This window comes from Mobula birostris, chromosome 11 (genome assembly GCF_030028105.1).
Source record: "Mobula birostris isolate sMobBir1 chromosome 11, sMobBir1.hap1, whole genome shotgun sequence".
Taxonomy (NCBI): Eukaryota; Metazoa; Chordata; class Chondrichthyes; order Myliobatiformes; family Myliobatidae; genus Mobula; species Mobula birostris.
The window spans coordinates 54,885,708-54,900,427 of NC_092380.1; the positions used below are offsets into that span (position 1 = coordinate 54,885,708).

The following is a 14,720-nucleotide window of genomic DNA, read 5'->3' on the forward strand; positions in this document are numbered from 1 at the left end:
AATCCTTGAACTTACACAGTTCATGCACAGATGTGATGGTTCTGTCTCAGTCCTGCCCTCCTGACCTGGAACGTCCAGTGTACAACTGTCCTCAATTTAATCTGCCAGGGGAGTTACCTGCTGTCATTCTGGTAGCGCTGTACATTCCACCCCTGACCAATGTAAAGGTGGCACTAGAGGAGCAGAGCACCATGACCAGCAGTCACGAAACAGAGTACCCTACCCCTATCAGTGGGGGGTTTCGATCAGGCCAGCTTGAAGAAGTCTCTCACCACCTGTGGAACCAGAGGAGCCAAGACACCTGACCACTGTTATACTACCCTCAAGAATGGTTGTGCCCTCATTTTGCAAAGTCCAGTCACCTGGTTGTACTTCTACTCCCAGCATACAGGCAGAGACTAAAGACTGCAGCACCAGTGGTGAAGACCAAGAAGGTATGGTCAAGTGAGGCAAATGATACAAGACTGCTTTGAGTCAGTGGACAGGACAATATTCAGGAATTCGTCTTTGAATCTGAGTGAATATGCCACAGTTATCACCGACTTCATCAAGACCTGTGAGGAGGAATGTGTGCCTTTGTGAACATACCCCAGACATGCCCAGACCAGAAGCCTTGGATGAACCTGGAGATTCGTAGTCTGCTGGGGGCTAGATCTGTGGCATTCAAGACCAGTGATCCAGAACTACACAAGAATTCCAGGTGTAACCTATGAAAGGCTATTTTAAGAGTGAGAAAACAATTCTGATTGAGATTAGAGACGGAAACAGATGCATGTCAGCTCTGGCAGGGTTTGCAGGCCATTACTTCCTAAATGACAAAAGCTAACATCATGAATGCTTCACTCACAGATGAGCTCAATGCCTTTTATGCACACTTTGAACGGGAGAATAAAGCTACATCTGTGTGAATCCTTGCAACATCTGGTGACCTTGTGATCTCTGTCTGGGAAGCCAATATCAGAACACCGCTCAAAAGTGTGAACTCTCAAAAGGCATCAGGCCCTAATGGCGAACCTGGTAGAGCTCTGCCAGCCAAGTGATGGGAATATTCAAAGACATCTACAGTCACAGTTTCCCACCTGCTTTTAAAGGGCACTAGTAATACCGCTGCCCAAGAAGAGCAGGTGAGCTGCCTCAATGACTACCACCAAGTGACACTCACATTTACTGTGATGAAGTGTTTTGAGAGGTCAGTCATGGCCAGAATCAACTCCTGCTTAAGCAAGGACCTGGATCTGTTACAATTTGCTCATTGCCTCAACCGGTCTACAGAGGGTGCAGCCTCATTGGCTCTCCACTTGGTCTTGGATTACCTGGACAATAGCAATGCAACGTCAGGCTGCTGTTCCGTGATTACCACTCAGTATTCAACACTATTATACACTCAGTACTGGTAAACAAGGTCCGAAACCTGGGCCACTGTAACTGGATCCTTGACTTCCTTCATCGGGATACTACAGTCAGTGCGGATCGAAAATAACATCTCCACCTCACTGACAGTCAGCACTGGCACACCGCAAGGATGCATGCTTAGCTCATTGCACTACTCTTTTCACCCGTGACTCTGTGGCTAGGTACAGCACAAAAAATCTATAAATTTGGCGATGATATAACTACTGTTGGCAGAATTTCAGACAATGACAAGGATGCGTAAAAATGTGAGATGCAGTAGATCAGCTAGTTGAATAGTGTCACAACAACACCCTTGCACTCAACATCATTAAGACCAGGGAATTGATTGTGGACTTCAGGAAGGGGAAATTGAGGTATCACATTCAAATCTTTGAGGGTTTGGCACTGGAAAGAGTGAGCAGTTTCAAGTTCCTGGGTGTCAACATCTCTGAAGATCTATCCTGGGTCCAACATATTGATGCAATTACAAAGAAGGCACGACAGTGGCAATATTTCATTCGGAGTTTCAGGAGACTCTGTATGTCACCAAGGGCTCCAGCAACTTTCTAACTGATTGCATCACCATCTGGCATGGAGGGGCCACTGCAGAGGATCAGAAAAAGTTGCAGAAAGTTGCAAACTCAGCCAGCTCTATCACGGGCACTGTCCCCCCACCCCCCAGCATCAGTGATATCTTCGAAAGGCAATGCCTCCAAAACATGGCATCCATTATTAAGGACTCCCATACCCAGGACATGCCTTCTACTCATTGCAATGATCAAAGAGGCAGTACAGGAGCCTAAAGGCACACACTCAGTGTTTTATGAACAGCCTCTTCCTCTCCACCTTCAGATCTCTGAATAGACAATGAACACATGTACACCACCCCACTACTTTTCTATTTAGTTTGCCTTTTTTTGCTCCACTTATTTAATTCAATTTACAGTGCCTTGAAAAAGTATTCAGCCCCCCAACTATTTTCACATTTTATTGTCTCATTTTCTAAATTTAAAACATATCGAAGTAGGATTTTTCAGCTAATCTACAAAACGTTGTGCATCATGTAAAATCAGTAGAAAAATTCCAAAACCTGTCAACAATTTGCTAAAAATTAAAAACTAAAATTGTGAGGCTGAAGAAGTATTCATCCCCTTCGTAATTACTACATAATTACTTAGTGGCAATATAATACATTACCCACTCACCCAATTTGTTGATGTAGAAAACCAGAGGAGTAACTGCTTTCAATGAATTCACAGGAATACTCTAAATAAAATTCAAAGTTCAAAGTTGGAAGTACAAGAGTTGAATTGTTGAAAGTATATTTATTACCGAAGTGTGTATTAGGGCATATTCTGGGGTTAGGGTATATAGCAAATACTAATTTCAACAGCAACCAGTCTTTAGATTTGAGTGTGGATTGTAGATTGAATTTAAAACACAGCTCAGAACAATGGTCTTCCTGGAAATGCAGACTGGGGTTGAATGCACACCAGGAAACAGCATTCATTTGATGTCTGCATTTACATGAATGCAGCTAGAGAGAGACAATGCTGTTTAACATTCATTTTGGGTGTCTGGAGTGTGGGTGTGCAGAAGGAAGTGTTTGAAAATTATGGAAGCATTATGGATAACTATAGAATTGCCCTGCTATTACCTTTGATCTTTAGCATATAAAAAAGCCATGTAATATTGGGTCAGGCAAGCCTCTTCTTCCAAGGCTGTCTCGAATATAATGCCTGCTGCTTGTTTTTTGCAGAATAAACACCTCTATATCCATTAGCTTCAGTGTCTGTTTGGTGATATTGTTCAAAGTCACAACAGTGTGCATGCAGTATACATCCCTGAGAGTCTTCTTCCCACAGACAGCATGAAACAAAGAACTATCCCCTCTCTCTTTGAGGTCCAACAGTATGGTCGACTTACAGCAAAGCAAACCAAAATGAAGACAGAAATGCATTCAAGACAAGTCAGGAAAATTAAAACAGAGAAACACAAACCTGGGTAAGGGTACAAGATCCTTTCAAAGGCCCTGAACAAACCTCAGAGTTCAGTGCAATCCATCGTGAAAAAGTGGAAAAATTATGAAACCACAGCCACATTGCCTAGGTCAGGTGCATCTCGAAACTTAGTCACTGGAGAAGAATGGCACTTGTAAGAGAGGCTGCTGTGATGCCAACAGTTCCTCACAGTGAGCTGCAGAAGTCATCGGCTGCAACTGGGTTTGAAGTTCAAAGCTCGACCTCTAAGGCCTTGCACAGAAAAGGTATTTATGGAGGAATGGCAAAGAAGGAGATCTGGCTTTTAAAAAAAGCATATCCTTGCCCTTAAAGACCTTGCAATACAATAACTCAGAAGATACTGCAAAACTGTGGAAGAGGTCTTGTGGTCAGATGAAACTAAAGTGGAACTATTTGGCCTCAACACTAAGTGACACGTGTGGCATAAACCTAATGCTGCACATCACCAGATAATACCATCGCTATTGTAAAGTGTGGTGGTGGTAGCATCGTGCTATGGAGTTGCGTTTCAGCAGCAGGGACTGGAAATCTGGTCAGGATTGATGGGAGCATGAATGCTGCAACATACAGAGAAACCCTGAATAAGAACCTGCTCGCCTCTGCCAGGAAGCTTAAATTGGAGAGGAAGTTTGTCTTGCAGCAAGACAACGACCTAAAGCACACTGCCGGAGCAACCATGAAGTGGGTCCAAATGAAGAAAATTAATGTCCTTCAGTGGACCAGTCAGAGTCTTGGCCTTAAACCAATCAAATGTCTTTGGCAAGACCTCAAGATTGGTGTCCACCACCATTCCCCAACTAACCCTGCACAGCTTGAGCAATCTTGCAAGGAGGTATGGGCAAATCTTGCTACATCATATTGTACAAAGCTAATCAAGACTTATCCAAAAAGACTGCTGGCCGTAGTAGCTGCGAGAAGTGGCTAGGCCCAAAGCGTTGACTGTTTACTCATTTCCAGAGATGTTGTTTGGCCTGCTGAGTTCCTTCAGCATTTTGTGTGTGTTACTTTGGATTTCCAGCATCTGCAGATTTTTTTGTGTTCAAGAGGCAGTTCAACTAAATAATAGGCAAAGAGGATGAATACCTTTGAACAGCTGACATTTCAGTTTTAGAGTTTTTAATTTGTCATGATTTAAATTTTCCCTGTGTTTTGGGCTCCATTGTGAAAAAAGGAGCATGTGAATCACAAACAAAAATTCTCGGTAAATTGATCAAAATCTCTGGTTTTCTATATTTTCTTACTGTAATTTCTAGTGTTTTAAATTATTATGCATTGCACTATACCACTGCTGCAAAACGACAAATTTCATGACACATGCCAATGATATTAAACTGATTCAGATTCTCTACCTCATTATTTTTCTGTCTTTTAACACTGTAATTTATATATATATATATACTTTTCATTGTAACAATAATTTTTAATGCATTTCACTGGACTGCTGCTGTAAAGTAACAAATTTCACTGCATATGCCAGTGATAATAAACCCGATTCTGATACTGAATTAGTGTCGTTTATCATTTGCCGGTCAGCATGAACTCAGTGGGCCAAAGATTTTAATAGAGTGATTAAGGAAGCCATATTGGCTCTGGCAGAGAGCCATCATTTAGAGAGCACTAATTTAAGTTCAAACCTACAAGGCTACACTTAAAGCTGGGAAGCAGCATTAGTGGTTAAAACAAAGTTCTTTTTATCTAGCAAGGTCACAGTGGGCTGAATTGATTTTATTTGATTTTTCTGTTCTAGTCTGAATGCCTGAAAGAAAATGAATCTTAAGGTAGTGTATGCTGATATTTACGTACTTTGGCAATAAATTTACTTTAAACTTTGAACTTTGGCTCCCTTTCATATTGAAGTTTTCTATAAATCCATAACTGATTAATTATTCATTCCCAGGCTATTTCTTGGGTAGGGAGATGGAAAAGTCACTGATCCCAAGAAAACTGCAATACTCAACACCAATGATTGCAGCAAAGAAAAGTACTAAAAACAATACCTTCCCTCTTCACTGGTGCAGCCTGCACTGCTCAGTGTTTCCAGTGTTTTCTGACTCCCCCAACATCCACGGAACTGTTCTACTCTTAGTTCCTACTTTCCAATCCTCCCCGACACAACAAGTATAGCATAGATCTTATGTTACACTGGACGTTTGCTACTGATCTGACAATAGTCATTTTAAGACATAACTACATAGGGTCCAATAGGGTCAGGCTGGAAAACTTGAGGAGATGGGTGACTTTGCTCAGGAATATAGAGTGCCCTGGAAGTTTACATTCACCAGTCTGTATGCTGCACATTATGGAACCTGTTTACTTTCTACAAGCAATTCTCAGGGTAAACTGTTAAATACCTTCTCTGCAGTTCCTTGATTCGCACCATCAGGTTGAGATGACCCTGAGAATACTGCTCGATTACATCTCTGACATCATAAGGCTTTCTGGCTTGCTGTGAAACAAAAGAAGAATTTGCAGAACCATGAGACAAAGCAAGTTTGGAAAGTCCGGTGTGTTTCTCCCCAGTATGCTGTGAAGGCAGAAGTAAATGCTTACTGGCATCAGGAAGTCAATGAATATTATTACCTTAAATGCAATTGTATCCAAGATTATTCTCATTATTGATATGAGGTGGAACTGGTCTTGGCTATAAAATTGATTAAAGCAAAGAGCCAGCCCTGCAATGTAATAATGATTCATTGACTTTAATGGAGAGTCAATCAGGTGAACTGTGAAATGTGTTATTCTCTGCTTTGGATAATCACCCAAGGCCAATCCTACCCAATAGAATATCGTGGCTTGATGCAAGCATGGAGTTTTAAATCTCAGACTGTAACAGCTTAGTTTCCCTAGGGTTTTGTGGATTTATTTGCTGTTATTATTGTACAAGCCATTATCAACTAATTGTGACTGTTTAATAGAGTCCTGAGGAATTTTATGCTTCACAGGCAAGGAAAATAAAGATTTTTGTGGCTCTGGTAACATTAATAAACCAAAGCTGTTGTAAACCTGTGGGAGCTGCCTGTGCAGAATGATCAATTCCAAAAACTCAAACATGAGGAATCCATACGCAAGGTTCAGTTCAGCCTATTATCAGCAATGAAAAACCCTCAGTCTGTGAGACCAAATGTTTCAGAAATTGTTTCACACTGAATGGCTCCCAGAATTTCCCACTGTTAGAAATGTATATACTTAACAGTTGGTATGAATATATTTGAATCTTTGGATCTGAGGCAGCCTCTAAGTAAATATTTTGGGCCATAGTCTTTGAACCTGAGAGATTTATGTGGTGTGAGAGCTAAGAGTGATGTTACAAATGTTTCCAAGCTCTCTGCAATAGCCCTTGTTAAATCAAAAAATGGGGCAACAAGCGCAACAAGGAATGCCTTCGTGTCTCCTTTGATAATATTAACCATCAGGATTGTTCACCATCCTGTGTCTTCATCTTTGAATCTAGACTCCCTGGGCTCTGTGATATAAGTAGTAAACATTATTCTGGTGCAAATTGGGCAATATTGGGTTATAACACTGCTCCACTCTGAATTTCATTGCCCCTATCGTAATTGGTCTCATCTCCACATGCAAGCATCGATTCAGGCTCTAAACCCATTTCCCTCGCATCTGCTGTTTTTCCGTTTCTTTCCAATGAACCCGTGGACAGCAGAAGTGGCCCACGCCCAGGAAAGGGAAAGTGAAAGTGACCTATACAGAGCTTCTGATTGTTTTCTCATGGAAGGTGAGGACTACAGATCATGAACAAATCCGGCCTTTGAGGTTCTGCGGTCCTTTATCTTCTATCTCTTAAGATGGTGCAACACTTTGTTGTTGCCAAGCACCCACTTCCTGGCAGGGATCCTCAAGCCATCCAGTGTGAAAACATGATGATCCTTGCCCAGTAAAACTGGATTGCGGTACCATGGTGGCTTCCTTTGTTTTAACATTAGAAACTGACGTTTCCTACTTTGTCTGATCTGACTTGTTGTATTTTCATTTTAAAATTGTTAACATAGCATAATGATCCAAGTAAGACTTCTGATTTGCAAGAAAATTCAGTGTGGTACTCTCAGGGAGAACTAAGCACAAGACTTTTCTGGCAAAGCATCACCACCACTAGCTGAAAGAGTGGAGTATGCTTTCTTTGGAATACTAACACATAGTATCATAGAGTGGTGACACAATAAATACCTTGGTGAGGGTGAGCGCTGCAGGTGTGAGAGAAGCAGCTGAAGTGGGTAAGATCAGCAGCATTTTGAGAACACATGTTTAATTTCCTCCACCTCCTCCCACTTCCACCTATAATTGAGGGAAAGGGGACAGGGCTTGTTCTGCAGAATAGTGGTAAGGATGAAATGAATGGTGCAGCCGATAGCGCTGCTACCTGTGAGATCCAGCGACCTTGGTGCTGTCGCGGTCTGTGGTGCTGTGTGTCTGAAGTTTGAACATTTGTCCTGTGGGGTTCCCCAGAGTGCTCCAGCCTCCTCTCACATCCCAAAGACGTGTTGGTTGCTGTAAGTGGCCCGACGTGTGGAAAGAGTGGAAATACCGAGGGTTTGTTTTATGGGAATGTGTGAGAACAAAATAGGATTAATGTAGGATTAGAGTGAATGGGCCCCTTCTGGTCAATATGGATTCTGTGAACTGAAGGACCTGTGTTGCTGCTGTGTGACCTTGCGACCAAACTGAGTACTGACAATAAATATACAACAGGTCTAATATGCAATTAATTGCACAAAGTAAAATAAATGGTAAAAATGAAGGAGAGCAGAACATGCAGAAATGGTCACTGCTTTGCACAGCATCATCTAGGAAAGGCATTAGTTAAAAAATGGGTCAAAGATTTGCAACAGACTGGCTTCTTATCTTGTAATCAAGTAACTTCACACAAGGGATGGAAGTGACTGCAGAGTCGATGAAAAGAAACAGGAATGTGTTAGTGGAAAGTGATATACATAGGTGCTGAAGTTGAAGAGTCAAGGTCATTGGCAGAGAGAGAAATAATTTATATTCATCCAGGTCGAGTTTCAGCAATGCCTGTTCTTCCATTCCTCGTTGAAATAATCTCCTCCATTAAGGAGCCCAGAGAATAAAGGGTAGAACTTGCAGCCTTATAGAAGATGGTTACCTCTGCTAGCCGTTCCTACAGAGTCCAAATGAAACAATGGGAAATATTTTTTTGACTTTCCCTTCTATCATTAGGCACTCACCTGAAATTTCTTCTTTGCTACAAAATACTGCATCCTGCGAATCACCTTGATGGTGATCCTGTGGGAATCCCTCAGCCTGTAAATAAAGCAGGAGCATGTTAGGAGTGAAGACCTTTGAGAGAAAGACTTCTTCATGAAGTTTTATTTTCTGAGTATAATTAAACATCCTCTTTTTAAAGCTATAGTTCATGTTTTATTGTTGAAACAGAAAAAATGCATTTTCAATTTTGCACATTAAATAACTAAATACATTTTAAATGCAGGTTAAAAGATTTTCCCATCCTATTTCTTCCTTTCCTTCTGCTCTCCTACTGTGTTTAATCCATCACTGGAATATGATTTCATTAACGCCAATCTCTTTGTTTAATCTGGGTTGCAGTTCTTCAGCTTGTAGCTGAGACAATGTGCATTAAGTGAGTGTGACAATGTGCAGTCACTGCAAAACTTCACTGGTTAACCAGAGTCTCTTTACTCAGTGTCTGCATGCAGGTATGTCTACAGATATCATCATCAAAAAGGAATTAAAGATCACTAAAGTCTTTCATAGGACTTCCTTGTTCACACCTGCTGATCAGAAGGTCTCAGCCTGAAACATCAATTATTTATTCCACTCCATGGCTATTGCCTGACTTGTGGAGTTCCTCCAGCATTTTGTGTGTATTGTGTGTGTTGATCAGAACTGGGTCCTTCTGAATTTGATTGCCTCAGTTAGGTCAATGAGCAACTCATCTTTAGGAATTATGAGCTATTACATATTGGTACACTGAACAAGATTAGAGCAAAATTATTGGGCCAATCAAGTTGAAATTTAACCTTTTTTTTCAGGGGAGAGCGCAAACGCAGTCCCCCACTACAACAAATTCTGCGTTCGAGTATCCTGCATTTGGGGATATCGCAGGTGTCAGCACACCTGAAGTGCAATGGGATAGCCTTGTCCTGGAACCTAGGCCCTCCTGACCACCGATGGCTCCCTATCAGGAAAGTACCTTGGACACAATGACCTCACAACCGTCAGGCTCTTGAAGAAAAAGGGATAACTACACTTACTTGCCCATCCATTGAGATATTCCCACAACCACTTACCTCACTTTAAGGACTCTTTAACGTGTCATCTCATGTTCCTGTTATTTATTGATATTTCTTTATATTTGCATTTGTACAGTTTGTTGTCTTTTGCACTCTAGTTGATCTTTCATCCTTGACCCCTTCGCCTTTCTTTCTCCCTAGACCTATTGTCCCATGATCCTCTCATATCCCTTTTGCCAATCACCTGTCCAGCTCTTGGCTCCATCCCTCCCCCTCCTGTCTTCTCCTATCATTTTGGACCTCCCCCTCCCCCTTCCACTTTCAAATCTCTTACTAGCTCTTCTTTCAGTTAGTCCTGGCGAAGGGTCTCGACCTGAAACGTCAACTGTACCTCTTCCTAGAGATGCTGCCTGGCCTGCTGCGTTCACCAGCAACTTTTATGTGTGTTGCTTGAAATTCCAGCATCTGCAGATTTCCTTGTGTTTGTGATCTTTCATTGATCCTGTTACAGTTACTATTCTATAGATTTGCTGAGTATACCCACAGGAAATTGAATCTCAGGGTTGTATATTGTGACATATATGCACTTAAAAAATAATATAAACTGTGAACTTTGAACTTAGAAGGACTAGATGTACAATGCCCCAGTGGTGAAATTCATTTCCTTTGGACTTCAATAGTTAGCACTGGTGATCCCAGGTGAATTTCAACTCCCAATTGTCTTACCATTTCTTTCAACATCTCCATTGATTAGTTATTAAAATCCTAAGGAAAATGAAAAATCAGCCGTTTGAGTGGCCAGGGCAACTGAAAGTGAGAGTTCACGCAATAAATCACCAGGAAAACATCTAACTGTAAATATCAATTCTAAATCTTTTCAATTCAGAGTTAAGTAAGCTTAAGTAAAGTTACTCAATTTACACCAATTTACACAATAGACTCTGTTGTCATTACAAAGACCTTAACAATGAGCTATCTGGTCATGCATGGGCACGCTATGCAAAACAAACTGGCGGTATTTAGTTTAGATATGCGCTCAGTGTACCTTCTGTACCTAATAAAGTGGCCACTGTGTGTATGTTTGTGGTCTTCCATTGATATAGCCCATTCACTTCAAGGTTCGATGTGCTGCGCATTCAGAGATGTTTTTCTGCACACCACTGTGGTAACATGTGGTTATATGAGATACTGTCACCTTCCTGTCAGCTTGAACCAGTCTGAACATTCTCCTCTGACCTCGTTTATTAACAAGGTATTTCCATCCCCTGAACTGCTGTTTAGCGGATTTTGTTTTGTTTTTCGTCCCATTCTCTGTGAACTCTAGAGACTGTTGCGCATGAAAATCCCAAGAGATTAGCAGTTTCTGAGATACTCAAACAACCCTGTCCAGCATTAACAATGATTCCATGATCAAAGTAACTTGGATCACATTTCCTAAGTTTTTATGCATTGAGTTACAGCCACAATGATGGCTGATTAGATATTTGCATAAATATGTGTACCTAATAAAGTGGCCACTTTAAAAAAGATTTAAAAGATTTAAAAAGAGTGTTTAAAAAGATTTTAGTGATTTGCTTTGTGACGAATATTAGTGGGGCGTCCATCTTGGAATGAGGAGCTTTAAGTAGCTAAGTTATTCCTTTGTGCAGTTGACATATCACTGCAATCTACCATTTATATTTATATCGATCAGGGTTCATTTCCTACTGCTGTCCAAAGGGAGCTTATACATTCTCCCCATATCCATGTGGGTTTCCTCCAGGTACTCAGGTTTTCCCCCACCTTTCAAAGATGCAGGGAAGTTATTAAGGTTAGGGTTAGTAAATTGTGGGCATGTTATGTTAGTGCTGGAACCAAGCAGGGCGACACGGTAGACTGCCACCTGCACAGCCTTCGACTGTGTTGGTCGACGCAAATGACAAATTTAGCAGGATGTTTCTGGTAGTGTGATTTTTGGGTTTAGCATATCTAGCAAATGACTTCAGCCACCAATCTTCAAATCTGAATTATACAGTGGATTATAGATTAAATTTAAAATGTATCTTTCAATGATAGGTTTCTAAAAGCCTTGAATCACAGACCAGAAAATGCTGATTAAAATTCATTTAGATGTCTGTGGTGTGGGTGCGGATCAGGAGGTGTGAATTTTGTGTGTAGTTTCAAAGAAAGCATCATGGATGCGTCGTAAATATGGATTGTCCTTTGATGTTTAGCACATAAAATATTAAGGCCCATGTTGGGCCAGCCAGATATTTCGACTGAAAGGGCCTCAACATGATGCCAGCTGTATCTTGTTTTGTCGAATAAAGAAGCTGATTCATATTTGCCAGGACTTTTCTCCGGTGATTTCATTCACGCAACAACATTTCGATGTATATGTGACAAATAGAGCTAACCTAATCTAAGCAACACACATCAAAGTTGCTGGTGAACACAGCAGGCCAGACAGCATCTCTAGGAAGAGGTACAGTCGACGTTTCAGGCCGGGACCCTTCGTCAGGACTAACTGAAAGAAGAGCTAGTAAGAGATTTGAAAGTGGGAGGGGGAGGGGGAGATCCAAAATGATAGGAGAAGACAGGAGGGGGAGGGATGGAGCCAAGAGCTGGACAGGTGATTGGCAAAAGGGATAGGAGAGGATCATGGGACAGGAGGCCCAGGGAGAAAGAAAAGGGTCTTGCCCCGAAACGTCGACTGTACCTCTTCCTAGAGATGCTGCCTGGCCTGCTGTGTTCACCAGCAACATTGTTATGTGTTGCTTGAATTTCCAGCATCTGTAGAACTCCTCATGTAACCTAATCTAATCTAATATTTATAAGTAGATGATATATATCATTATATTTTATTGAAGGTTCTGGAAAAAAGGATTCCACAGTCAAAATTCATACAATTAGAATATCCCCTGCCTTAACTAGTGATAATTTTATGCAGTTTTAAAACATATAGGATGTGGAAACATTTTAGGAAAAATGATTTTTGGCAAATCTGGGATTATTTTACTTTCTAGATTTACAGCTTTTTTTTCCAATACAATTTCTACAGATACAAGTCAAGGGGCCATAAATTTTCCAGAAAAAAAATGTATTTTTCCAAGTAAAATGACTATTTTTTGTAGAATAGCAATTACAGACTGGAACAGCAAATGTACTGGGGTTTATTTTGCAGTTCGCGAGCAATTGCGAGCATCAGAAATTTGATAGTCCCACTGAGTTCTCACTGCTGCTGAGACAAGTTGGATTAATTACAGAAATATCCAAACTTTGGTCATAAACATTCAAAGCCAAGCCCTGAGTAACTTAAAATGCTTTTACACCAAAAACAACAATGTTATGTCTTCCATAAAACTTGGACTAATTTATATTTTCTTTCCCCCCAATTTCTAGCTTTCAGTCACCGATTAAGCATTGCTTAATAAAAAGTAGAGAGCATTTTTTCAAATGAGATTAAAAGAGGAAGTCATTGAAAAAATTGTTGACACAGATAGAGACAAAGAAGGAATGAAAATTACTGAGTGTGGAGGCAAATAGGGTAAGCAAATGAAGGAGCCAATTATAAGAGATACAGATGTAAAATCAGGCACAGAACAGCAACCAGCCAGAGAAGGAATACAGATAAATAGTGAAGGGGAATCACTCAATGAGAAAAGAAGAAAGAAAGATAATCAAAGCAAAAACTGACACATAAAAACATTGCAAGATATATGGAGCATAACACAGAAGGCTGAACTGGTAAGTCTGCAGATCACTATACAAAGTGAAAAGTAAAAGAGATCATTAGATGGATAGAAATAGGACATACAAAGCACGAGAGATAAAAATCACAGAGAGTGAACCAGAGGGAACAACGCTCTGATGGAGAGCAAGATAAAAAGACAGAGCTGGACCAATGCCAATATCTTGCCTTTGATCAAATTCATTATCATTCACTCGACTGCCACCTTGCTTTTGAATTTTAACAAGGTTTCAAGGTATTTTTGTTTTTTTTTCAGACATTCACTTAAGTTGCCTGATTGCCTGTGGCTTGCAGGCCTGCCCCAGCTTTCCAATTTAAGGCATCATTTAAAGAGACTATAACTTGATCCGTATTATGTCACCCCATGAGGCAAGACCCACTGACCACAAGACAGAAAACTAATAATATATTGTCAATAAAAGCTAACATGAAAACATAATTAGTGAACATGAAACTGCTCCATTAACAAATCTGGAGCCTTCAATTTCTATTGAGAATAAAACCAAAATCAAGAACATATTGCATATCAGCTTCCCCTGTACATAATTCTTAATGATGTGAGGTTATATTGCTGCACTTGCCACCACTTGATTTGCATGCAACAACAAAGGGCAGGCTGCAGGCAAATCTACAGAAACACCCAACAGTGAATTACTAATCCCAGCCACACACACTTAAAATACTCGGGGATCTATCATTTAAGGGAACAAAATCTTCCCAGCAAAGTATTCTAGCATGGAAGATGAACCATGCTGTCTTTTCTACTGTCCTCAGTGTGGTACATACTAATAACTATGATGCAAAGCAACACAGACAAAATGCTAGAGGAAGTCAGCAGGTAGGCAGCATCTATGGAAATGAATAAACAGTCAACATTTCAGGCTGAGACCCTTCTTCAGGACTGAGAAGGAAGAAGTATGATGCCAGAATATAAAGGTGGGGGGGATGCTAATGACACTAGCTGTCAGGTGCCCCTCCCCTCCCATTTTTAGTCTGGCATCTTTCCCTGCTTCCTTCTCGGTCCTGAAGGCTCTCAGCCTGAAACATCGACTGTTTATTTATTTCCATAGATGCTGCCTGACCTGCTGAGTTTCTGTTGCTCTGGATTTCCAGCATCTGCAGACTTTCTCATGTTTATAACAATGATGATGCAATTAATAACTCAGGATTGTTCACCCAAAGAAATAAAAAGGTAACTTGTCAGGTTTAAAGAGGCAGGGAAGAAGTTCACTGTCGTGGGTTAATAGGGTAAAGAAGAAAGTATGGCCAGTACTTTTATTCCATTGCTCCCACTGGACGAATTCATCAAAGCTTGGGTCACAAAACAACTCAAGTGGTGAAATATCAACAACA

General features: G+C 40.8%; 1 protein-coding gene and 1 non-coding gene across 5 annotated transcripts in view; both read right to left on the reverse strand.

Annotated features, from left to right (window-relative positions):
- LOC140205086 (potassium voltage-gated channel subfamily KQT member 1) overlaps positions 1-14,720 on the reverse strand; it is an 851,833-nt gene that overhangs the window by 319,169 nt on the left and 517,944 nt on the right. For all 4 annotated transcript variants that reach the window (XM_072272252.1, XM_072272253.1, XM_072272251.1 and 1 more), the window contains 2 exons: positions 8,612-8,687; positions 5,765-5,859 (listed from right to left, as the gene is read on the reverse strand). In XM_072272252.1, coding sequence (XP_072128353.1) covers positions 5,765-5,859; positions 8,612-8,687 — 171 coding nt within the window. The remainder of the gene's footprint in view (positions 1-5,764; positions 5,860-8,611; positions 8,688-14,720) is intronic.
- Positions 9,434-9,597, reverse strand: LOC140205687 (U1 spliceosomal RNA). The gene has a single exon (XR_011887954.1). It is a non-coding gene; the product is annotated as a U1 spliceosomal RNA (small nuclear RNA).